General features: G+C 43.8%; 1 protein-coding gene across 17 annotated transcripts in view; it reads left to right on the top strand.

Moving 5' to 3' along the window:
- SHISA6 (shisa family member 6) overlaps positions 1-26146 on the top strand; it is a 210347-nt gene that overhangs the window by 129991 nt on the left and 54210 nt on the right. For 7 of the 17 annotated variants that reach the window (XM_072112708.1, XM_072112709.1, XM_072112706.1 and 4 more), the window contains one exon: positions 16654-16737. The exons of the other annotated variants lie outside the window; for them this stretch is intronic. In XM_072112708.1, the coding sequence (XP_071968809.1) occupies positions 16654-16737 (84 nt within the window). The remainder of the gene's footprint in view (positions 1-16653; positions 16738-26146) is intronic. 17 annotated transcript variants of the gene reach the window in all.

Genomic DNA, 26146 nt, shown 5'->3' with positions numbered 1-26146 from the left:
TTCAGTACCGAGCTCTCCACCTCTATGGCTTTATACAACCAATTTCACATCTCACCTCAACATTGATTTTCTGGATGATGCTACCACACTGGGCCATGAATAAAACACGACCTGGAAGGTGTTTCAAATCTTGCTGACAGGTTCTCTTTACGTTTAGTAACTCACCAATTCTAAGCTTTTTACAAGACATCTAGAAGAAGGTAATGATTTGAGTGAATGATTTTAAAATGCGTTGTGTGTTTTTCTATCCCGCGATCCAGTAAATCCTTCTTCCTATCTAACATCTAATTGTATTATAAGAGACCAATGTAGCAATAAAAGATAGATTTCGTTGGAAAATAATTGTGCATTCAGCCAGTGCCGGCAATCCGAAAACCCAAGGATGGCTTATTGATGGCGACTTCTCAGCTCCCTGAACTCCCTAACAAAACAAGTACTAAATCTCCAATATAAACCCAACAATGCGCCATGAAATTATCTTCTGTGCCTCCGCGAGAATGAATCACAGGTGAAGTCCGGAGATGTTTAAAGAAGATTACATTCCAGCCGGCGAAGCTTTAAATTCTTAATAAGCGTGTCTGGAGGCTTAGGTTAAAAGACTTGCCAAATGTAGAGCTGAGAATAACGTGTGAGCCCTCGCTACCTGCTGCTGACCTGCCCCATCTTCTCTCAGCACGTCCTGAAGAAGAGCTACAGATTACAGAGGTTTGTTTTCAGGGATTACGTATGCAAAACAAAAACAATGGGGGCCTAAAGAGCCGATATCCGATATGTTATAAATATAACATTCCCACAAGGAAACTCAAAAAGAGTTCATGATAAATGAGTGGCTCTAGGGTCTGCAACTACCTTCTTCGGTATGAAGGATTTGGCGTTGAATCATAGCTTCTACCCAAACCAGGAGAACAATAGTACAAGCAAGTCACGTTAACTTGTTTCCGTCTATGTATAAACAGTCTTTTATTTTCCCAGAGGTAGCAGTGTATACCCCTACGGTAAGTATGCATATAGATTTAGAACCCATGGTGTAGCCCACCTTACAAATACAAGGCTTTTACCTTCTAAGAGTCTTTCTCGTTGCATCAAATTTCCACCATGCCCCATTAGTCAGCCAAAACTTTTTGTCTGGAAATAGGTAGACACAGTTCAGTGGAGTTTTTTAGAGTGGTGATAGATCCTAAAACAAAAGACTTTAATAAAGGTGTATGGGGGGGATGTTGCTCGCTTGATATACTTTCCATGGAATCTCTATAGAAGACAAATGAGCCTTCTACCAGATATTTGGGGCACGATCCAGCAGGGACCTGATGTAGGTAAAAAAAAAAACTGCTTACATTACATTTTCTGTGGCTGCTGACATGACTACCCTCATTTTCTGCTGTAACTCCGTAAACTATTCAACACAGGAGGTTGGCCAAGATCTTCCATGAGGCTTGGAGATGTAATGTTCAAGCTGAAGACTAAGAACCAATTATTGGCCAAGCAGAGCGTATATTGATCCAATTCAACTTCTCATACCAGTTTTTGGACTGGTGAATGTTAGGTTAAAAGAAACACCTCGCATTGCAGTATTTGTAGCTGACATAACTGGCCCTCGTTTGTAATTCCCAAGCAAGATTCAACATCGGGGGTTGGTCAAGATCTTCCACCGACCACAAGTGAATGGTTGAAGTCTTAGATACATTTCAGAGTTACTGGGCCAAGAATTAGTTCCAAGTTCCAACTGCATCGTCTTCTCTTACCAGTCTTCAAAGACAACTCCCTCGCGAAGGAAGAAACATTTAATCGGGCCCACATAACTAGGCAAACAATGGTCTACTAGATATTTGAGACCAGTTCCAACCAAAGACTATTCCAACTAGAGACTAAATACAGGTAAAAAGTAAACCACCATACCTTCCTGACATAGCTATCAACATGACTGGCCATCAATCTTTGTAGTAACTCATCATGCTACTCAACACGGGTGGTTTTCCAAGATCTTGCATGGACCATGGGTGATGGAGACACAGCCTTCACCTTATAGAGCCATTGGGTCATGGAGACACAACCTTCACCTTATAGAGCCATTGGGTGATGGAGACACAGCCTTCACCTTATAGAGCCATTGGGTGATGGAGACACAGCCTTCACCTTATAGAGCCATTGGGTGATGGAGACACAGCCTTCACCTTATAGAGCCATTGGGTGATGGAGACACAACCTTCACATTAAAGAGCCATTGGGTGATGGAGACACAACCTTCACATTAAAGAGCCATTTTGTGGCCAAGTACAGCTTACAATGACCCAAGTTTTCATACCAGTCTTCAGAGACATCTCTTCCGCGATGAGGAAGAATTCTGAAGACGGCCCAACGATCATAGGTAAACGACAAACCAACAAGTTGATGTTAATGGAGAAATAATTGAGCTATAATTAGTCTTTAATAATATCGGCCTGAAGTTTTGTATGTAATTTTCTGAGTGTCTTAAAAATAGCCCTCATGTCTAATTGCGGTTTTCAATTAATGCTCTCAGCTGTGCCGCGCGTCCACCGCTTAGGATGTAATTATGTGGCCGATGGATTATGAGAGATGCATTAAGAGGGTTTTTTATTTATTTTTTAAGTTGTCATTACATTCTCAAACCCATTAATCAAACCGGAAGCAAAGAGTCTGCGTCTGTCAGGATGTTTAGGGTTTGATCCCGAATCAGATTGGATCGACAGCCATAGACGCTCAATGCATGAGAGAAGCTACTGCTGATGCAAGATGACACACGAGGGATTTGTCTAGAAATGTGACAAAAGATTTTTAGTTTAGTATTATAGTATTTATATTCTTGTACATAGGGTGCAGTATTATAGTACCGGAGGGCACCTCCAACCACAGGTTAGCCTATGACTGTAGGTCTATTTGCTTGACCTATGTGCAGGAATATCTTTGCAGTGTGTATTCAGCTTTAGTTAGGACAATTTATTGCAAATGTTAAAACATATTTACAGGCCAGAGACATCTTGGCAAGTTCCTTGCTCCTCCCTCCCTCTTATACATGGCACCTGACTCTGCATGGGGTGACAAAGAGGGCAGGAGAAATCTTGCCAGGACTTTTTGGGTGTCTGGACCTCTGTGAGCCGCTGGTTGCTCGTGGTGGCTATTTTTATGTTGCTGTGACTCACACGTCTGTTTCTTTGGAAATGAAAGCCTCTGCATATTATGAGCACACGACCGGCTTCCTGGAAGCGAGCAGCACTCCTCGGGGTCTGACTTCACCCACAGCTTCTGGTCATCGTCAGAGACGTTCTGCTACTGCCGGTTCTCCCAATGTCCCAGGATGCAATAACCAACCTGTGATGGAGAAGCTTTGGAAAGTTATCCCCGTGATTGACACCTCTACTCCCCATCACTGACCCACGAGCCCAGGGGGCCTCATTGTACACGTTGCTAGATTCATTTACAACTTTCTTCATCTTGTTGCTCCACTTCTAGCAAACATCTCCTTGGTGGAGACTATTGTGTCTGACAGGCGGGAGCCCGGCGCTCTCCTTTCCCATTTATCTCTCATTTACTGAAGTTTTCACAAAGTATTTAGAAGTTCGGTCTCTGGGCAGTCAATGGGAATAATGGTTTCTTTCAGATCACTACATCTACCACCACACTAAGGTCTATACCGTTCACCCCACCCTCATCTTCCAATCCTTACCCCTCTTCCAGCTGTTCAGGGCCTCCAGGATCCTCTATTGGCCTTCCTTGCCACAGTCATAGATTCCAGCACATCTGCAATGCAGGAACAGAGGCCCTGCCATAGAAAATATGCCAATCCTGATACTACATGGCTTCATGGTCCCTACAACTACTTGGTTAGCTGAAGTTATTGGGCCACAATTGTAGGAAAACTAATATCCCACTAATGAGTCAGCTGTCAGAAAACAATAGAAGTTTTTGTTTCTTGATATCTACAGGGGTTAAAGTCTTCCTCACAGTAGGCAGATCAGCATCTACGCGGCCGGGGAAGGGTTCAAGATACTAAGTGCCTGGGGAGATCTCAGTTATCTACAGTAATTACATGATGGGAGCCGAGGAGAAGAGTCAGAGATGGAATCACGTTGCATTTTATTCATCGTCTGGCTTCCATCCAAAGACATTTGTGGAAATGGTGGAGCGGATAAAACTACCGCCACATAGTGCCACCAGCATGTGGAGATGAGCACTTAACATCTCAAAGAAAAACACACAGAGCTGTTTTGGAACTAAAGAACAGGCGAATCCAGCGCTCGGAATCCCGGAACTTCAACGTTAAAACTTCTTCATTCTTTATTCATAACAGTTAAGATACATCTTGTTCCGTCTCCTATAAACTGGCACAGACAGACCATGTGGAGCTACATTGTGGATGGTCTATTGGCCCCCAGGTATATAAATCCTGCTGTAAGTGTCCCCTCTGGGGGCAGAGGTAATTACCTGTGTATTACAAGCTGTTTCCATGATAATTACACCCCCGGGGGTCATCCAGTTAAGCCCTTAGGAAATCATGCTTGATATGGGCTGCAGTAGATGAAGACCGATGGAGCGCCGGATGTACATTAGATAGATCCCTAGGCACAGATACAAGTCCAGCCATCTAATGAGACTTCGGGAGAAATCATTGGTGCAACCGGAACCAAGGGCATGCACTGAAATCTAAACCGAGGCAGATTTTTGGATGTTGCCACAAAATGCTCTAAAAAAAAAGAGGGCTCTCAGGGGTTACTTTTGGGTAGTGTCCATCTTGGTAAAAGATTGTTGACGGCCAGGAATGCCTCAACGACACAGTTGACTTACATTGATTGAGAAATGGACTTGGACTGTTCAATTAATTTCCTGCCGCCCCTAGAATATTTCAAGGTCAGTCCCCCGAAATATGCTGTGACCCCAGATGAGAAGAAGGGTCCTCTAATACCCCCCAAAACTTGAGGGCATTCTCAATGTTGTTAGAACCCAATATACATATAAATTACAATGTTGCGTACGTCGGCAGGGTAAGGCCTCCAATAAATTTTTTTGAAATTCCAATTTGGCCAAAAACTTCAGGGAACCCCGGACGACCTTTTCCATTGCCGAGGCAGACGTCCTCCGAGATGTTTGATAAGAGACACTTGCTCTCAAATTTTTGGGTGTGGAAATGGACAAAAGTGGCGAGTCCTCAGTTGTTGATACAGAACTAAAACTGATGATGACAATCCGAGCTTTCGAGACTACCCAGGTCTCTTCATCGGGCAAAGGAGGAATTTCTGAAGAACTCTTCTACTTAATATCCAATGTTTAGAAGATGAGACCAGTCCCTGCACAAGGAGTTAAGATAAATTGTGTTTTTCTGAGTCCATTTTGGGAAGCGGGGACTGCAGTTTAGTCATGGCTCCGGGCATCGCCACAAGCGGTGTTTTATTATTCAGTGGCCCTGGTCCTGCTCTCTCCAATCACTCGGGGGATTACACTGACACACATGAGAGCTCGGACTTAAGTCTTTGGTGGCGCAGTTCATTGTACAGAGGCTTAAACCTTCCATTCCTACACTCATTAAGAAGCGGCTTACTGTATATATTACATATTAAGCTCCATGATGGGAACGCAAATCAGGAGGTTTAGCTGCTGGGTTTACGTTTGCCAAGCCCAGGTCACTTACCTTACCGGAGATAGGGAAGAGGGATGTCAGCGGAAAGAAGGAAATTATACTACATCCTCTACTATACATTTATATAGGGGGGAGACAGAGTATGTAACATGATGGAAATAGCTCTGCCTTATATAGAGGTCTAATTCTAATTCTGATCTTATCATCATCACTCAGGGGTCAGGATTAAGTGTCCTCATTGTCCTGAGAGATTTCTACTGTATTCATTATTCCCTCTTGTGCTGAGTAATGCAGTATACATGAGCTCCAAATACTACAGGAGTGAATAATAGGAGAATACAACTACTATAATACTGCCCCCTATGTACAAGGATATAACTACTATAATACTGCCCCCTATGTACAGGAATATAACTACTATAATACTGCCCCCTATGTACAAGAATATAACTACTATAATACTGCTCCCTATGTACAGGAATATAACTACTATAATACTGCCCCCTATGTACAGGAATATAACTACTATAATACTGCCCCCTATGTACAAGAATATAACTACTATAATACTGCCCCCTATGTACAGGAATATAACTACTATAATACTGCCCCCTATGTACTGGAATATAACTACTATAATACTGCCCCCTATGTACAGGAATATAACTACTATAATACTGCCCCCTATGTACAGGAATATAACTACTATAATACTGCCCCCTATGTACAGGAATATAACTACTATAATACTGCCTCCTATGTACAAGAATATAACTACTATAATACTGCCCCCTATGTACAGGAATATAACTACTATAATACTGCCCCCTATGTACAGGAATATAACTACTATAATACTGCCTCCTATGTACAGGAATATAACTACTATAATACTGCCCCCTATGTACAGGAATATAACTACTATAATACTGCCCCCTATGTACAGGAATATAACTACTATAATACTGCCCCCTATGTACAAGGATATAACTACTATAATACTGCCCCCTATGTACAGGAATATAACTACTATAATACTGACCCCTATGTACAGGAATATAACTTCTATAATACTGCCCCCTATGTACAAGAATATAACTACTATAATACTGCCCCCTATGTACAAGAATATAACTACTATAATACTGCCCCCTATGTACAAGAGTATAACTACTATAATACTGCCCCCTATGTACAGGAATATAACTACTATAATACTGCCCCCTATGTACAGGAATATAACAACTATAATACTGCCCCCTATGTACAGGAATATAACTACTATAATACTGCCCCCTATGTACAAGAATATAACTACTATAATCCTGCCTCCTATGTACAGGAATATAACTACTATAATACTGCCCCCTATGTACAAGTATATAACTACTATAATACTGCCCCCTATGTACAAGAATATAACTACTATAATACTGTCCCCTATGTACAAGAGTATAACTACTATAATACTGCCACCTATGTGCAGGAATATAACTGCTATAATACTGCCCCCTATGTACAGGAATATAACTACTATAATACTGCCCCCTATGTACAAGAATATAACTACTATAATACTGCCCCCTAGGTACAGGAATATAACTACTATAATACTGCCCCCTATGTACAGGAATATAACTACTATAATACTGCCCCCTATGTACAGGAATATAACTACTATAATACTGCACCCTATGTACAAGAATATAACTACTATAATACTGCCCCCTATGTACAGGAATATAACTACTATAATACTGCCCCCTATGTACAGGAATATAACTACTATAATATTGCCCCCTATGTACAGGAATATAACTATTATAATACTGCCCCCTATGTACAGGAATCTAACTACTATAATACTGCCCCCTATGTACAGGAATATAACTATTATAATACTGCCCCCTATGTACAGGAATATAACTACTATAATACTGCCCCCTATGTACAGGAATATAACTACTATAATACTGCCCCCTATGTACAAGAATATAACTACTATAATACTGCCCCCTATGTACAGGAATATAACTACTATAATACTGCCCCCTATGTACAGGAATATAACTACTATAATACTGCCCCCTATGTACAGGAATATAACTACTATAATACTGCCTCCTATGTACAGGAATATAACTACTATAATACTGCCCCCTATGTACAGGAATATAACTACTATAATACTGCCCCCTATGTACAGGAATATAACTACTATAATACTGCCCCCTATGTACAGGAATATAACTACTATAATACTGCCCCCTGTGTACAAGAATATAACTACTATAATACTGCCCCCTATGTACAGGAATATAACTACTATAATACTGCCCCCTATGTACAGGAATATAACTACTATAATACTGCCCCCTATGTACAGGAATATAACTACTATAATACTGCCCCCTATGTACAAGAATATAACTACTATAATACTGCCCCCTATGTACAGGAATATAACTACTATAATACTGCCTCCTATGTACAGGAATATAACTACTATAATACTGCCCCCTATGTACAGGAATATAACTACTATAATACTGCCCCCTATGTACAGGAATATAACTACTATAATACTGCCCCCTATGTACAGGAATATAACTACTATAATACTGCCCCCTGTGTACAAGAATATAACTACTATAATACTGCCCCCTATGTACAGGAATATAACTACTATAATACTGCCCCCTATGTACAGGAATATAACTACTATAATACTGCCCCCTATGTACAGGAATATAACTACTATAATACTGCCCCCTATGTACAAGAATATAACTACTATAATACTGCCCCTATGTACAAGAATATAACTACTATAATACTGCCCCCTATGTACAGGAATATAACTACTATAATACTGCCCCCTATGTACAAGAATATAACTACTATAATACTGCCCCCTATGTACAGGAATATAACTACTATAATACTGCCCCCTATGTACAGGAATATAACTACTATAATACTGCCCCCTATGTACAAGAATGCAACTATTTTAGCAAATTGTGATTTGTATATTCAGTAATTACTGTAAATTCAGTCACCTGCATGGAAATATTTAGTACTGTAATTATATTTTATTAATCAATGCTTGGTAAGAATGCATTCTTCCATCTGGGACCATGGAGAGTTTGATAATACACAATGATGATGATGATGATGATTCCGAGAAACTTTGTTGACCATTTCCTTAGGTTGGGTCATTATTATTAAGATGTTTCTTATAGATTTGTATGTTTTTTATACAAGACTCTGAAGATGTATCTGTGGAGGTAGCCATCAAGGCAGGCAAGTCAACAGAAGAGAAGTAAGTGGTCACCAGACCCATCTCTTCAGGATACAAAGGACCAGACACTTTGTTATCCATCTCATCCCAATCCAAAAGCCATTGGGAGAATTGTTAGTGGATATTGTCACAAGGTTGGGAATCCATCAATGAACATTCATGTATGTGGTCAACCAACTTCTGTTATTGTCTTCAATGAGACCACCTCATCTATACTTCTGTTACTTATTGACAAATAATTTTTCTCTTCACCAGGAACATTTTGTTTGTTGATTGCTATGGAAAGTGTTGACCACTCTAGAAAAAGTTGCCCTTGGAGAACCCTAGATTTCCTCCAGAACTGGCAAGGGTTTCCTAAGAACCCTTGAGTGTCTTGAGATGGTTCCTTCAGACCATCACAAGGTTCTGTGGGGCAAGGTTTTCATACATCAGATGGTATCACTTTTTTCATGAATGGAGGTTCTCTGGGGCTAAGCCCAGTATTCTGTTCTATTTAATAATGGAACCTTCCAAACGGCAGTGTGACCTTATGTGACGTGTTATAAACTACTCGAGGACATCCGGCTACTAGTCAGATAAAGTCCTTGCAGAGAGAAACAGCCCGTGGATGCGAGAGCATTCATTGGTCAAATCTGTCCTGTATGGCCTTAAGAAGGTGATCAGATGAAGAGGTGAATGGTGCCTACATGGATTCTTTTGAAAGAGTTCCCTCAAAACCATGCATTTCCTGCAGAATCAGTCATGATCTCCTCAGAACCATACATTACCTTCAGAATCAGTCAGGGGCTCCTCAGAACCATACATTACCTTCAGAATCAGTCAGGGGCTCCTCAGAACCATACATTACCTTCAGAATTAGTCGGGGGCTCCTCAGAACCATACATTACCTTCAGAATCAGTCAGGGGCTCCTCAGAACCATACATTACCTTCAGAATCAGTCAGGGGCTCCTCAGAACCATACATTACCTTCAGAATTAGTCAGGGGCTCCTCAGAACCATATAATACCTTCAGAATTAGTCAGGAACTCCTCAGAACCATATAATACCTTCAGAATCAGTCAGGGGCTCCTCAGAACCATATAATACCTTCAGAATCAGTCAGGGGCTCCTCAGAACCATACATTACCTTCAGAATTAGTCGGGGGCTCCTCAGAACCATACATTACCTTCAGAATCAGTCAGGGGCTCCTCAGAACCATACATTACCTTCAGAATTAGTCAGGGGCTCCTCAGAACCATACATTACCTTCAGAATCAGTCAGGGGCTCCTCAGAACCATACATTACCTTCAGAATTAGTCAGGGGCTCCTCAGAACCATATAATACCTTCAGAATCAGTCAGGGGCTCCTCAGAACCATATAATACCTTCAGAATCAGTCAGGGGCTCCTCAGAACCATATAATACCTTCAGAATCAGTCAGGGGCTCCTCAGAACCATATAATACCTTCAGAATCAGTCAGGGGCTCCTCAGAACCATATAATACCTTCAGAATCAGTCATAGTCATGGGCTGCTAAGGACTGTACATAACCTTCAGACTTAGTGAGGGGCTCCTCAGAACCATACATTACCTTCAGACTTAGTGAGGGGCTCCTCAGAACCATACATTACCTTTAGAATTAGTCATGGGTTCCTAGGGACCATACATTACCTTCAAAAATAGTCAGGGGCTCCCAGAACCATACATTACCTTCAGAATTAGTCATGGGTTCCTCAGAACCATACATTACCTTTAGAATTAGTCGGGGGCTCCTCAGAACTATACATTACCTTCCGAATTAGTCAGGAACTCCTCAGAACCATGCATTACCTTCCGAATTAGTCAGGAACTCCTCAGAACCATACATTACCTTCAGAATTAGTCGGGGGCTCCTCAGAACCATACATTACCTTCAGAATTAGTCGGGGGCTCCTCAGAACCATACATTACCTTCAGAATTAGTCGGGGGCTCCTCAGAACCATACATTACCTTTAGAATTAGTCGGGGGCTCCTCAGAACCATACATTACCTTCAGAATTAGTCGGGGGCTCCTCAGAACCATACATTACCTTCAGAATTAGTCGGGGGCTCCTCAGAACCATACATTACCTTCAGAGTTAGTCGGGGGCTCCTCAGAACCATACATTACCTTCAGAATTAGTCGGGGGCTCCTCAGAACCATACATTACCTTCAGAATTAGTCGGGGGCTCCTCAGAACCATACATTACCTTCAGAATCAGTCAGGGGTTCCTCAGAACCATACATTACCTTCAGAATTAGTCAGGGGCTCCTCAGAACCATAGATTACCTTCCGAATTAGTCAGGGGCTCCTCAGAACCATACATTACCTTCCGAATTAGTCAGGGGCTCCTCAGAACCATACATTGCCTTCAGAATTAGTCGGGGGCTCCTCAGAACCATACATTACCTTTAAAAATAGTCAGGGGCTCCCAGAACCATACATTACCTTCGGAATTAGTCATGGGTTCCTCAGAACCATACATTACCTTCAGAATCAGTCAGGGGCTCCTCAGAACCATACATTACCTTCCGAATTAGTCAGGAACTCCTCAGAACCATGCATTACCTTCCGAATTAGTCAGGAACTCCTCAGAACCATGCATTACCTTCCGAATTAGTCAGGAACTCCTCAGAACCATACATTACCTTCAGAATTAGTCGGGGGCTCCTCAGAACCATACATTACCTTCAGAATTAGTCGGGGGCTCCTCAGAACCATACATTACCTTCAGAATTAGTCGGGGGCTCCTCAGAACCATACATTACCTTCAGAATTAGTCGGGGGCTCCTCAGAACCATACATTACCTTCAGAATTAGTCGGGGGCTCCTCAGAACCATACATTACCTTCAGAATTAGTCGGGGGCTCCTCAGAACCATACATTACCTTCAGAATTAGTCGGGGGCTCCTCAGAACCATACATTACCTTCAGAATTAGTCGGGGGCTCCTCAGAACCATACATTACCTTCAGAATTAGTCGGGGGTTCCTCAGAACCATACATTACCTTCAGAATTAGTCAGGGGCTCCTCAGAACCATACATTACCTTCCGAATTAGTCAGGGGCTCCTCAGAACCATACATTACCTTCAGAATTAGTCAGGGGCTCCTCAGAACCATACATTACCTTCAGAATTAGTCGGGGGCTCCTCAGAACCATACATTACCTTCAGAATCAGTCAGGGGCTCCTCAGAACCATACATTACCTTCCGAATTAGTCAGGAACTCCTCAGAACCATGCATTACCTTCCGAATTAGTCAGGAACTCCTCAGAACCATGCATTACCTTCCGAATTAGTCAGGAACTCCTCAGAACCATACATTACCTTCAGAATTAGTCGGGGGCTCCTCAGAACCATACATTACCTTCAGAATTAGTCGGGGGCTCCTCAGAACCATACATTACCTTCAGAATTAGTCGGGGGCTCCTCAGAACCATACATTACCTTCAGAATTAGTCGGGGGCTCCTCAGAACCATACATTACCTTCAGAATTAGTCGGGGGCTCCTCAGAACCATACATTACCTTCAGAATTAGTCGGGGGCTCCTCAGAACCATACATTACCTTCAGAATTAGTCGGGGGCTCCTCAGAACCATACATTACCTTCAGAATTAGTCGGGGGCTCCTCAGAACCATACATTACCTTCAGAATTAGTCGGGGGTTCCTCAGAACCATACATTACCTTCAGAATTAGTCAGGGGCTCCTCAGAACCATACATTACCTTCAGAATTAGTCAGGGGCTCCTCAGAACCATACATTACCTTCAGAATTAGTCGGGGGCTCCTCAGAACCATACATTACCTTCAGAATCAGTCAGGGGCTCCTCAGAACCATACATTACCTTCCGAATTAGTCAGGAACTCCTCAGAACCATGCATTACCTTCCGAATTAGTCAGGAACTCCTCAGAACCATGCATTACCTTCCGAATTAGTCAGGAACTCCTCAGAACCATACATTACCTTCAGAATTAGTCGGGGGCTCCTCAGAACCATACATTACCTTCAGAATTAGTCGGGGGCTCCTCAGAACCATACATTACCTTCAGAATTAGTCGGGGGCTCCTCAGAACCATACATTACCTTCAGAATTAGTCGGGGGCTCCTCAGAACCATACATTACCTTCAGAATTAGTCGGGGGCTCCTCAGAACCATACATTACCTTCAGAATTAGTCGGGGGCTCCTCAGAACCATACATTACCTTCAGAATTAGTCGGGGGCTCCTCAGAACCATACATTACCTTCAGAATTAGTCGGGGGCTCCTCAGAACCATACATTACCTTCAGAATTAGTCGGGGGCTCCTCAGAACCATACATTACCTTCAGAATTAGTCGGGGGCTCCTCAGAACCATACATTACCTTCAGAATTAGTCGGGGGCTCCTCAGAACCATACATTACCTTCAGAATCAGTCAGGGGTTCCTCAGAACCATACATTACCTTCAGAATTAGTCAGGGGCTCCTCAGAACCATACATTACCTTCCGAATTAGTCAGGGGCTCCTCAGAACCATACATTACCTTCAGAATTAGTCAGGGGCTCCTCAGAACCATACATTACCTTCAGAATTAGTCGGGGGCTCCTCAGAACTATACATTACCTTCAGAATTAGTCAGGGGTTCCTCAGAACCATAAATTATCTTCAGAATTAGTCGGGGGCTCCTCAGAAGCATACATTAACTTCAGAATTAGTCGGGGGCTCCTCAGAAGCATACATTACCTTCAGAATTAGTCAGGGGCTCCTCAGAATCATACATTACCTTCAGAATTAGTCAGGGGCTCCTCAGAACCATACATTACCTTCAGAAATAGTCAGGGGTTCCTCAGAACCATGCATTACCTTCCGAATTAGTCGGGGGCTCCTCAGAACCATAAATTATCTTCAGAATTAGTCGGGGGCTCCTCAGAATCATACATTACCTTCAGAATTAGTCGGGGGCTCCTCAGAATCATACATTACCTTCAGAATTAGTCGGGGGCTCCTCAGAATCATACATTACCTTCAGAATTAGTCGGGGGCTCCTCAGAATCATACATTACCTTCAGAATTAGTCGGGGGCTCCTCAGAATCATACATTACCTTCAGAATTAGTCGGGGGCTCCTCAGAATCATACATTACCTTCAGAATTAGTCGGGAGCTCCTCAGAATCATACATTACCTTCAGAATTAGTCAGGAGCTCCTCAGAACCATACATTACCTTCAGAATGAGTCAGGAGTTGCACAGAGCTGCATATTACTGTTAGAGCTGGTCAGGGGATCCTCAGGAGAATTAATCAGGGGTTCCTCAGGAGTCCGCTCATCTCATGTGTTACATTGGTTGGGAATGACTACATCAGGTGATGGTCTGAGGACAATTATCTGGTTGGACGGCTCTAATAAGTATTTTGTAAAAGACACAGCAACTCGTAGAATGAATATCCCGTATCACAAAAACTTTTAGGCACTTGGCATAACTTATTCTAAGGATACAGAGATTTCTACAAAGCCAAGTCCTCGACAGTTTTCGCTTTTTCAACAATATTATGCTGTACATTTTTCTTAAGCAGAAGAAATTAAAATTTCTCCCATAATGAATTATTTAAACATTTCGTTGTAATGGTCTTCATTAAGCAGACGCCTCCATGGCCATAACAAGCAAAATCCCACTATGAGAGCGGCGTAGCAGAGTCTAGAAACGCTGATTAGTCAAGATTTGGTGAGAAACGAACAATTTTCATCTATTGTTACCTGTTTTATTAGTATCTGCAGCTAACAATCCGCAGGAGCATGGTGGGTGATGCACCAATTAGAGAGGACTCTGCAGAAATCCTATTAATTATAGAAATATCTTGCCTGGAGAGTCAGGTCTGAAATCATCAGGACATGGAATTTTCTAGAAAATTAGAAAAAGTTCAAGTCTAACTACTCAGCACATAAACCAAGTGTGACTACTTAACATTGGAGAAACCATGTCCACATCTTCTTATAGCTCCACCTTTGTACGGTGACCACCATACATGGTCCTAAGAAGTTCTGCTTTCTTCTCAGTAGACTGCATCAGGTCTGATAAAAGCGGTGACTCACTTCTTCGAGGTCTAGATTTTACAATTGACAGCTACATGTTTCTAAATTCTTCAGACTACCAACTGTCCAGTTGACCATCAATTGTTCTCAGGGATGGTCTGGCCCGGTTGAATACTGAAGAACTTTTTGGTGGACCCTTCCTTTGGCACTAGAATGCTTATTTCTTACCAGTCTTCACCACCACTTGACTCTGGATTTTGGAGCTGACTTTGAAGCCAATCTCTTGTCCTTGGTGTAGACTGTTTGGATTTAGTTCTGACTACATGAATGCTTACGTGTACGATTTTCTTTAGATAGTTGTTGGGCCAAATGCTTGCTCCAATGTGTCCCATGTCTTCCATAAACTGGAAGAGGATAAAATGTTTATGTGACTTCTCTGGTGATGTATCTCCCCGAATGATTGAGCACCTAAACTGCAATAGCCGAAAGCCCTTTCCCCCAACACCTTCATGTACTATAAGAGTCAGGAGGTAAAATCGGCAGATTTGACCGATCTCTATCGAATGTGTTTGACCAACTTTAGACTTGTTTTGTTTAAATGGAGATAAGGCTTAGAATCATGTAACGAGACAGGCCCAAGGAACATCTCAGTAAGTAGTCCTTCTCAGTAGCTAACCAGTCTTTTACCTGGAGGATCCATTGGAGTGATCAGCTTAGGTTCTCCTTCATAAGATGTGGATATCAAGCCAGGACGCCTTGAGAAGCTAGAGATAGACAATGAGATAGTCACTGAGTGTGACCTGGGGTCAGGAGGACTAATTACAGGTAATACACACTCAGGTAACTTACAAATGACTTTGCCGATATTATTGACTTTTGTGATGATTTAAAGGGGTTATTGACGCGATTCTAGTTTTACAACGCTTCTCGTCTGCTCCGTCATATGGGAGGGATAACTACCATGGCGGGAGAAGAGCATAGCCACCATCTTCTGGAGAACATCCAATGATCCTTCGACTTTGCGTAACATTGTACAGACTTTGTTCTACTTTGCTTTATCAACCTCCTACTGACATTGGGATACATCATCATGTTAATCTCCTCGCTTCCTCCAAAACAGATACAAAAGCTGGTGTCTGGCACTTGCAATCTTTCGGTGGGCAGGTCCTAAATCACTCAACAAGCTTCTTTTTGAGGGAGAAAGCATCTTAACGTCGTTGTTCATCACTTGACCACGCGTGAGGTCAAAGAGGAGTGAGCCAGGGTTTGGGTTGAGCTTGAGAACTTTTAGAGTGAGCAGGAAACTGCTGTGATTGGGGTGATTAAATGATCAGCTTAGATCTCTAGATGTGTCATATACATAGTCATACGTGTTTTTTCGTGCATGATACACCTGCCTACCGGTTCTGCTTGTATTAAAGAGTGCTTGTGGCCTGCACAGTGGGGTGGGGACTGTTGGTTATTTTGAGGAGACACTTCATGCGTCATGATGTGAAGCCCCCCTTCCGGTGAAGGCTACGGGTACACTTTAAGGGTCTGTGGCTTCCCCCCTTCTCTGTATAATCAATGTGTGTACTGACCTTAGCTGACTGATATCTGTGTAGGTTCCCCCTCTCCGATGTCTGGTGTTGTCTAGTGCCTCATCCACCACTTTCCATGTCAGATTTGGGACTTCACGATGGTTGTCTGATTCAAGTTGAATCGGAGCACCGTCTGTGAGAATTTATCTGTATTTTTATCTGCAGCGGGAGCGGCAGGATTTGCCCACTGGAGTCCTGATGTCATCAGAAGCTGCAGACGGGAGGCGCTCAAGACTCAAGAAAAGACGGGTAAGTGGGCACCGGGTGCCCGGACATTCAACACTGGCTAAAAAACCTGGAAAAGTCTAAACTGATTCTAATCAAACCACAACGAAGATATACTGGACAGTATTATCGAGGTTATTTTCCTGTGCATAGGGGGCAGTATTATAGCAGTTATATTCTTGTACACAGGGGGCAGTATTATCGCAGTTATATTCTTGTACATAGGGGGCAGTATTATAGTAGTTATATTCTTGTACATAGGGGGCAGTATTATAGTAGTTATATTCTTGTACATAGGGGGCAGTATTATAGTAGTTATATTCCTGTACATAGGTGGCAGTATTATAGTAGTTATATTCCTGTACATAGGGGGCAGTATTATAGTAGTTATATTCCTGTACATAGGAGGCAGTATTATAGTAGTTATATTCCTGTACATAGGGGGCAGTATTATAGTAGTTATATTCCTGTACATAGGGGGCAGTGTTATAGTAGTTATATTCTTGTACATAGGGGGCAGTATTATAGTAGTTATATTCCTGTACATAGGGGGCAGTATTATAGTAGTTATATTCCTGTACATAGGGGGCAGTATTATAGTAGTTATATTCTTGTACATAGGGGGCAGTATTATAGTAGTTATATTCCTATACATAGGGGGCAGTATTGTAGTAGTGATATTCTTGTACATAGGGGGCAGTATTATAGTAGTTACATTCTTGTACATAGGGGGTAGTATTATAGTAGTTATATTCTTGTACATAGGCGGCAGTATTATAGTAGTTATATTCTTGTACATAGGGGCAGTATTATAGTAGTTATATTCCTGTACATAGGGGGCAGTATTATAGTAGTTATATTCCTATACATAGGGGGCAGTATTATAGTAGTTATATTCCTGTACATAGGGGGCAGTATTATAGTAGTTATAGTTTTGTATATAGTCAAATTTTTATTGTAGAAACCAACAATGCTACAAATACAACTTATATTTTTCTGTATACACACATTGTTCAAAACAAAATAAACCTAAAGTAAGGCTACATTCACACTGCCGGATGGGGGGCGTATATACCGCCGACGTATATACGGCCGATATACGTCCCCCATAGACGGAAATTCGCGCACGTCGCCGTACCGGACCTGTCTTATCTTTACCCCTAATACGGCGCCGTGCGCCATAACTTCTTATGGAGAGGGGCGTGGTGAGCGGCACTCACCTCCTCCTCCTCTCCCCGTGCACTGCCGTTGCCCACTACGGTACGGTACGGGCGGGCAACGGCAGTGTGAATGTAGCCTAAAAGTAACATATACTGTGGAGTCCATAGCTGCTGCTGCTGATAGAAAAAAAAAGCTAAATCAATTTATATATCTGAAACACCAGACATTTTCCTCCATCATTCCTTATTTTTCAGTTTTTCCTGATTTCTAGTGATTTTATCCACCGGAGCTCAGACATACTATGGCCGTGTAGTTATAGTCCTCACTATGCAGGGACACCCGGGTTCTGGCATGCCAGTGGTAATACTTTATCACTGTTATTATGAGATACATGGTTCCCGGATCTATAATACCATCTGGAGATGGGACGCCATAGATGATGTCCGGGTACTGGAGGAATTGCAGCCTCGGGATGTTCAGCAGGTCAGACACTTCCTTCCAGATCTTCCTCCCTCCCCAGCACTCAGAGATGAAATGCTCCATCGTCTCCTCCTGCTGACACCCCAGGGGACACTTCCTATCTGCCACACTTTACATTCTCACAAATGGCTTCACATATAGTACAACCAAACAATGTCAATGAACTTGGGGAAAGTCGCTTTCTCTTGAGGAACGTAAGATTTTTTGTAAGGTGGTGGTAGAAGAAAACCCAATACATTGTGAAATAGAGGTGTCCTCGTGTTACTCATAATGTAGGACTTCTCTAGCTTCCACATTCTGACCCATACTCCAGATAGTGGGGGAAGAAGCCACAAGTCAATTGACCCCTCGCACCCCAGACTCTGCAGAAGGCATTATCCAGTCCCTGACTCTTCTTGTCCACAGGAGACCATTATTTGAGTCCAGGCTTCCAAAATTAACTTTTACAAACATTGAATTAAAGACAACTTTCGGATTTAAAATATCCAGAACACCCCAGACATACAGGAAGACAGGGACCAGGTAAGTCTTCAGCAGAGTAACCCTTTCTCTATAGGTCAGCCTCCAGTTCTTCCATCGTTGAACTTTTGCATTTCCGGTTTCCAACTTCTCTTCGCAGTTTAGTTTGCCTTATCTTCCCTCTGAAATTTGACCCAAATTCTGGCAAATCAAAGCCAGGATCAGAACTCCAGAAAGGTGTGCTTTTACCGTGCCATACTGTCAGCCTACCTACAGTGCCGGGGGAGAAACAGACTAACCTAGAAAAGAGAATTTTTGCAGAATCTTACTGTCGAAATTCAAGAGGGCAATCGGCCTCCAGTTCTTTATGTCCCAAGGCTCCTTACCGTTAGACAATAGAATAAGGGAGGACACTCATGGATGGAGGCATCAGGTGATTTCCTAGACAGTTTGTAAATGCATCCCCAAGGAGCTCTAAGTTTTTTATAGAACTCTTATGTAATACCATCTGGACCTGGTGCCTTCTTAAGATGTAACTTATCATTGGCCTCTCTCACCTCCTGCACCATTATTTCTGCTGTCAAAGCGGAGAAGTTCAAATCTTTAGTGTCAGGTCTCAGAGTTACCTTCATGAATTGAGTCATTCTCTCTTTATTCAAAACTTCCTTCTGAAATAATTCAGCATAAATCTCACCACCTGCAGGATACTCTCCCGAGATTCCTACAAAACACCCTGGGAATCATTGAGACCTTTGATTAATTTCCTATCCACACATTCCCAGCAATTCTCATAAGGATCAGGGGACCCTAAGCTCCCATAATCCCGCACAACAACCAGGGAATTCTACCGGCTGTACTGATACTGCTTTATTTTGGATTTTAGTTGGTCAATCTTTTGTTTTTCACTCCCGTCCACTGACTCCAATTTTTACTTGGATACTGGCTGTACTTACTGTTACCCTTCTTCACTGACAGTCTCTTTAAGAGGGACCTGATCTCCTCCTTGACATCTTCCCTCCAGACAGATATCTGGCTATAGAAATCTACTCTCTCAAGTTCAGCCTTTAAAAGAGAATGGACATGTTATAGGACAAAGGGCTCTTCCAATAGACTTGAGTTGAGTCTCTATTACCCTCTTCTGATATCAGACCACTTAGTAGCACCTAAGTCTAAGGCCAGGTGATCTGAATAAGGAAAAGGCTTTTTGCTTTTACCCCTGAAGACCTCCAAAGGACTTACCATCATCAAGTCTATTCTACTAGATCCTCCAGCTCAAGTGTAAGTAAAATTGGGCTTCCTACCACCCTGGAAAAATACATCAGATAAACCTGACTGTGTGATGATAGTGTTTATAGTCCCTGGTGAGAGGCTTACCATTGGGTCAATCACTGGATGCTCGGGTGGCATTAAAGTCACCCATCATGATGACAGGAACAGAAGTAAAAATACAGCTTCACCTCATTAAGATTCTCCCCTTTCAGCCTCTGTCTGTGGACCATAAATAATAAGTCGGAGCCTCCTACCTTGGATGGTAACCACCAGCACCAGGCACCTTCCCATCAATACCTCTATGTATGGTGACATCATGGGTATTAAATAGTCTGGAGACCCCGGCACATGGCTCCACAGGCCGCAACCGGAAGGATGGACCTGAGCGCCATTCCCTCTCTGCTTCTCGTAAGAGACCAAGAGTAGTGAGTTGAGTAAAGAAAGACATCAGCATCCAGATGTTGGAGATGTCCATACACTGCACGTCTTGTCTTCCTTGCCCCAATGCTATTCACATTACTCGAGATGACTTTTAGGTGGGAATCTGCCATTAGAGCCATAGTAGGAAGCAAAGAGAGTAACCCCATCATTATAAGTCTGTATCCGTGGCCTCCTGCTGACCACCCGACAACATAGCCTCCTCCTCGCGGAGGTCATCTGCCCCAGCCAGTGCTCATCAGGGAAGGTCCAACAGAGATGATGGCAGATGTCTTGCCAGTGGGCATGCCCCATCTCCCCTCACTGGTTACACCTGATGTTCTGATAGTCCGCACTCACATGACCGTTTCCCCACACAGGCTGCACTCTATCAGGGTAACTGGCGGATTAAGGGGCTCATTTACTTACCAGGTCCAGTCACGATCCAGCGGCGCATTCTCCGACGAGGATTCGGGTTCTGCCGGGATTCACTAAGGTCCGTGCGACCAGGTGTTGCTGCTGCGCCGAGGAGTTCATCTTCTTCTCCTCGGTACATCTAAGTGCTGATCTTGCGGCACAATTTTTTTAGAATCCGTCTGAATCCGAAGTTTTTCTGAATCCGTCGGGGTTTCCGACAGCCACGCCCACCCATTTTCGTCGCATGCAAGCTGGCACCGATGCGACACAATCCGATCGCGTAAGCCAAAAACCCGGGGCAATTCAGGGACCAAAGGTGCAAAACGGTAATATTTGGGAAACCCGGTGATTCGGACCCTTAGGAAATGAGCCCCTGGGTCCTGGGCTGTTTACACAACTAGGGCCTCTAGTTCGCTGATACCAAATAATGGTCAGATCCGCACAGCGGCGGCCCCCATACACATGGACATTGCTGCTGCACATCTCACTCGTTTACTGTAAAAATATTGGGAGGATTTTAGTGTTTTTTCCAATGTTTTTGTGATCAATTGATCCTTGATCATGAAATGACTAATATGTTCCCATTCTGCACAGAAAAGCTAAAAAGTCATCTTCAGTGGTGTCCACTTCACAGAACAATGCAGACACTTTAGAGGGGTCACTTAGGCTCCTCCGGGGGCTTAGAAGGACTGCAGCTAAATGGTTTTCCATCCCTGCTCCTCTTATCTGATCACAATATAAAGAATAGAAGAGCAGAGTGTGAGAGACCCTCAATATCCGGACCAGAGATACCATCTCTGTGCTGTTTGTTATCAATCCCATGATGCCTCAGAGCAAAGGCAAACTGCCTAGAGACAGAAACATCTCTTCCGTGTGGGAGTGATAATGTATCTGTTTGTATCCTCCAGGGTATAGAGGCTGCAATGTCCTTCTCTGGATGATAGCAGGAGCCTGTCTGATGCTCAGCAGTGACTGTGATGGAAGTCTGCCCCTTGTGGAGAGTCTGGGTGGTACAGTCACTGCCTAAATTATATATAATCTGGGGCACATGATACAATAAGAGGGATGTTCCATGTCCTAATGACCCACTATTGTTATATCTCCACCAAATACATACAAGATAACCGGAAGCCATAGAACTTAACGCACGGTATAAACTAAAGCTGGAACATTGAAGTAATTCCATAAATAATTCCTAATGATATTCCTTATGGCTTCACCAGCACATGATTATATCACAAGCTATATAACCCATAGACAAGGAGATAGCAAAGCAATAATAACATCATTATAATAACACAATTACCCTGCAACAAGACAATAAACTCCCCAGTGTAACACATACATAAAACTGCCAACTGCGCTACTGATATATTACTGTAATAAAGTAGAAGAGAAAACTACTAATATAACTACTACAGTACAGCTAGGAAAATTACTACTATATAACTGCCTCCTATGTAAAAGAATATAACTACTATAATACTGCCCCCTATTTACAGGAATATAACTACTATAATACTGCCACTATGTACAGGGATATAACTACTATAATACTGCCCCTATGTACAAGAATACAACTACTATAATACTGCCCCCTATGTACAGGAATATAACTGCTATAATACTGCCCCATATGTACAGGAATATAACTACTATAATACTGCCCCATATGTACAGGAATATAACTAATATAATACTGCCCCCTTTGTACAGGAATATAACTACTATAATACTGCCCCCTATGTACAAGAATATAACTACTATAATCCTGCCTCCTAGAGGTGAGGTTGTGTGCTAGTTGAGCTCCTGATCTCTCTGGATGTCTGGAGCTAGCCCAGGGCGGGGCCACCCTGGGTGGGGAAGCTCCCCATGCAAGGCCCAGGCTTCTAGGCCTAATCTGGTGAATACTACTCAGCCAGTGCAAGCAACCAATGTGATTTCAAAAGACTCCGTGAAAGGAACAAATGTGAACAGTCCCAGTTTTACAAAGAAATTTGATGTGGAAAAACCAGCAGTTTCAGGTCAGAACTTGGTGAAACAACCTGCAAGTATGATTGTAGTACCTGTGAGTAAAGCTAAAGTGCCTGAAAGTCCAAAAGCAAGGAACATGCAGAGTGTGCAGCAGCCTCCATCCCAGGCCTCAGGTGTACAATCCACCTCCACCCCGGGCAGGCAGAGGAGGACATCGCTGGAGAGACAGACCATCCAGGAGAACCTGAAGCAGCGAGTGATGTTACCAGCTGAGCGCACCAGGTCTGGGGGAATGCAGGCTGGGAAGGAGATGCAAGGCGGCCATGAGGAAAGACCCAAAGGTGCTACTAATGTTGTGTCTGCAAGACCTCTGGGACCCAGTCACCCAGCAAGAGATTGTGACCCACGAGCAGTAACAGCAGCTTCCAAACACCAGAAGTCACAGGACTTTGCACCAAAGTCACAGGGTCTGTTACCAGGAAAGAGTGGTGGTAGTGCGGCTACAGGATCCAGGCATGCAACCAAGCCAGAACAACTCCAAAGCAGCAAACTGCAGCCCCCAGAGCCATCACCGGAGCTCCAGCTGGCCGCTCAGATCCCGGCACTGGTGAGGAAGATGGACGCTTTACAAAAACAAAAGCTGTACCTGCAAAAACAAATAGACTGTACATATATGCTAAAGACAGCAAACCCAGGGAAGCAGAACCTGCTGGATAACAAGCTGGACTCCCTGGCCAAACAGCTCTCTGACATTGTGAGGGAGATGGAGTCTGTTATTGACCAAATGGGACCAGTTGGAGAGACCTACAGGAACCAGCAGAGGTTTGACAAGATGTCTGCGTCAACATCAAGGTCTGAGACCCAGCAGTCCCATGTAAGGCCAGTACTGCAGCCGGCAACTCTTCTTTTTGAGGAGGGAGAAGTATACAAAAGAAGATATCAACACGGTGAGGTACTACAAGACCCAGCAACCCTTGATGAGGCACCACAAGTCCCAGCAACCCTTGGTGAGGCACCACAAGTCCCAGCAGTAAGCAGACCTGATGACAGCAGTGAAGTTGTGCAAACACCACAAGGCAAACTGCAGGAGGACTCAGGACTCGCACCTGAAGGTAACACCATGGCACCTCAGGGTGTTTCTCCACAGGACTTTGCTGTGCAGGATGTTTCTGGGGAGGACATTCAGGACTGTGATGTGCAAGGGGTTAATGCTGATGCTAATGATGCTGCTGATGTGCCTAATATTGTGGTTGCTGTTTCTGATATGTCTGATGTTTCTGTGCATAATAATGTCCCAGCTGAGGAGTCATCTCCAGTGCAGTCTATGGCAGCTAATGACGCAGATAGCACTGATGTTGTTGTGGAGGGTGAGGGACAATCTACAGCTGAGGAATTCCCCCCACTAGTCACACCACAGGCAGCAGAGCCCCATGGTCCGGGTGGTCAGCAAGGCCCTAGTGCAGATGGTCCACAGCCCACACAACCCCCACAGCAGGACAGGGGTCAGACATCAGGGAATGCGTGGAGTCGGGGTTCCCCATTTTTCTCCTCCAGCACCCATTACACCGGCCAGGCCTTCAAGAGAAGGAATGTTGTCAGGTTTAGGCACAGAGGGGCGAAGGAGGATCTGCCTGACAGGAGGCATGTGGTCAGGGATATGTTGTGCACCCAGATGGGTTTCCAGCCAGCCGACATCCTGGCTGTAATAAATCTGCCTGACAGACAGGGGTATGACATTAGTTTCAAGCTGATGTCTAATCTGGACCGGTTCTGGGCTCAACAACCCCGCTACAGAGATACTGAGGGGTGGAGTAAGTTTAGTTTTATTCCCATCTCCAAACTAGATACTGCAATTGTCACCATCATGTTCTGGAACGAGTCTGTCCCCCCTCAGGATATCATTACCTGGCTTAAGAGACATTGCACCCTCATGTCAGACATGACCAAGACCAGGGATGAGGATGGGATCTGGACCGGGGGGTGGAGGGTCCTGGTTAAATTACATCAGAACCAGAACGTCACCCATCACCTCCCCAACTCCTTCTTTATCGGCAGAGAGAAGGGTGTGTGTTTCTACGTTGGTCAGCCCAGGTTATGTTTTAAGTGTGGAAGATCCGGTCATGTGGCGAGTAACTGCACCACAGTGAAGTGCACCCTGTGTGGGGACCTCGGCCATGTGAGCGCCAACTGCAAGACCATCAGGTGCAACCTTTGTGGTCAGATCGGTCACCCCCATAGGGACTGCCCTGATGCCTGGCACAACATCTGTAGGGACCTCCCCGATGAAGACCTGATGGAAGGGGCAGATGTACCAGAGGAGGAGCAGGAGGAGGAGGCCCTATTGTCAGGGTCAGTGTGCACAGTACCAGAGACCCCAGATATTAGTGGTGCTGCCCCGGACCATCCAGGGACAGGTAACACAGAGGGAGACATGGAGGTAGTGGAGCAGCCTGTAGTGCAGCCAGCGCCCGTCTCTTCCCCTGAACTGATACCAACCACAAGGGAAAATAATAGTGTTAAAAAGAGGAAGAAGGATAAAAGCACCAGAAAACCTGAGAGTGCGTGGACCACCGTCCAAAAACCCTCAAAAATGAAAGTACAGAGTCAGGCTGATGTTACTGTAACCACTAATAGGTACAGCGTACTGTCCGAGTCAGATGGGGAGGAGGAGATAGATCGAGAGCTGCAACGTATGATGGAGGAATATGATGACGACCCAGGGGGGGATCCTCCCACAAAAAGGAAACCGCTTAATGCCGAGTCTCAGTCAGTTTGGGATATGGAAACTTGTAGTCAGGAAAACAACTCTGACTCTGATCTATGATGATGGGGATGGTCTTTCTATTTCTTTTTATGATGGCGCACTTCCATCTTACTGTGGTCACCAGTAATGTGAATAGCATTAGAGCTAGAAGGACCAGGCATGTTGTGTATGATCATCTAAAGTATCTCAAGGCCGATGTGTTCTTCTTACAGGAGACCCGATTAAACACCTTGGGTCTCATACGAGAGGCGGAGAGAGATTGGCAGTCTGGTCCGTCCTTTTGGTCGCTGGCTGTGGAGCCTTATGCCGGAGTCTCCATCTTGTTTAACACCCATGATGTCACCGTCCACAGACTCACCGAGATATCGATGGGACGGTGCCTGCTGCTAGAGGTCAACATCAGAGGTAGAAGACTCCGGCTCATTAACATCTATGGCCCACAGACAGTGACCGGAAGGACTCAGCTCTTTAATGATGTGAAGCCTTATCTAT

The sequence above is a fragment of the Engystomops pustulosus genome, chromosome 6, assembly GCF_040894005.1.
Source record: "Engystomops pustulosus chromosome 6, aEngPut4.maternal, whole genome shotgun sequence".
In the NCBI taxonomy this organism is placed as follows: Eukaryota; Metazoa; Chordata; class Amphibia; order Anura; family Leptodactylidae; genus Engystomops; species Engystomops pustulosus.
The sequence above is the reverse complement of the archived record's forward strand: the minus strand, read 5'-3'. Positions and strand labels throughout refer to the sequence as shown.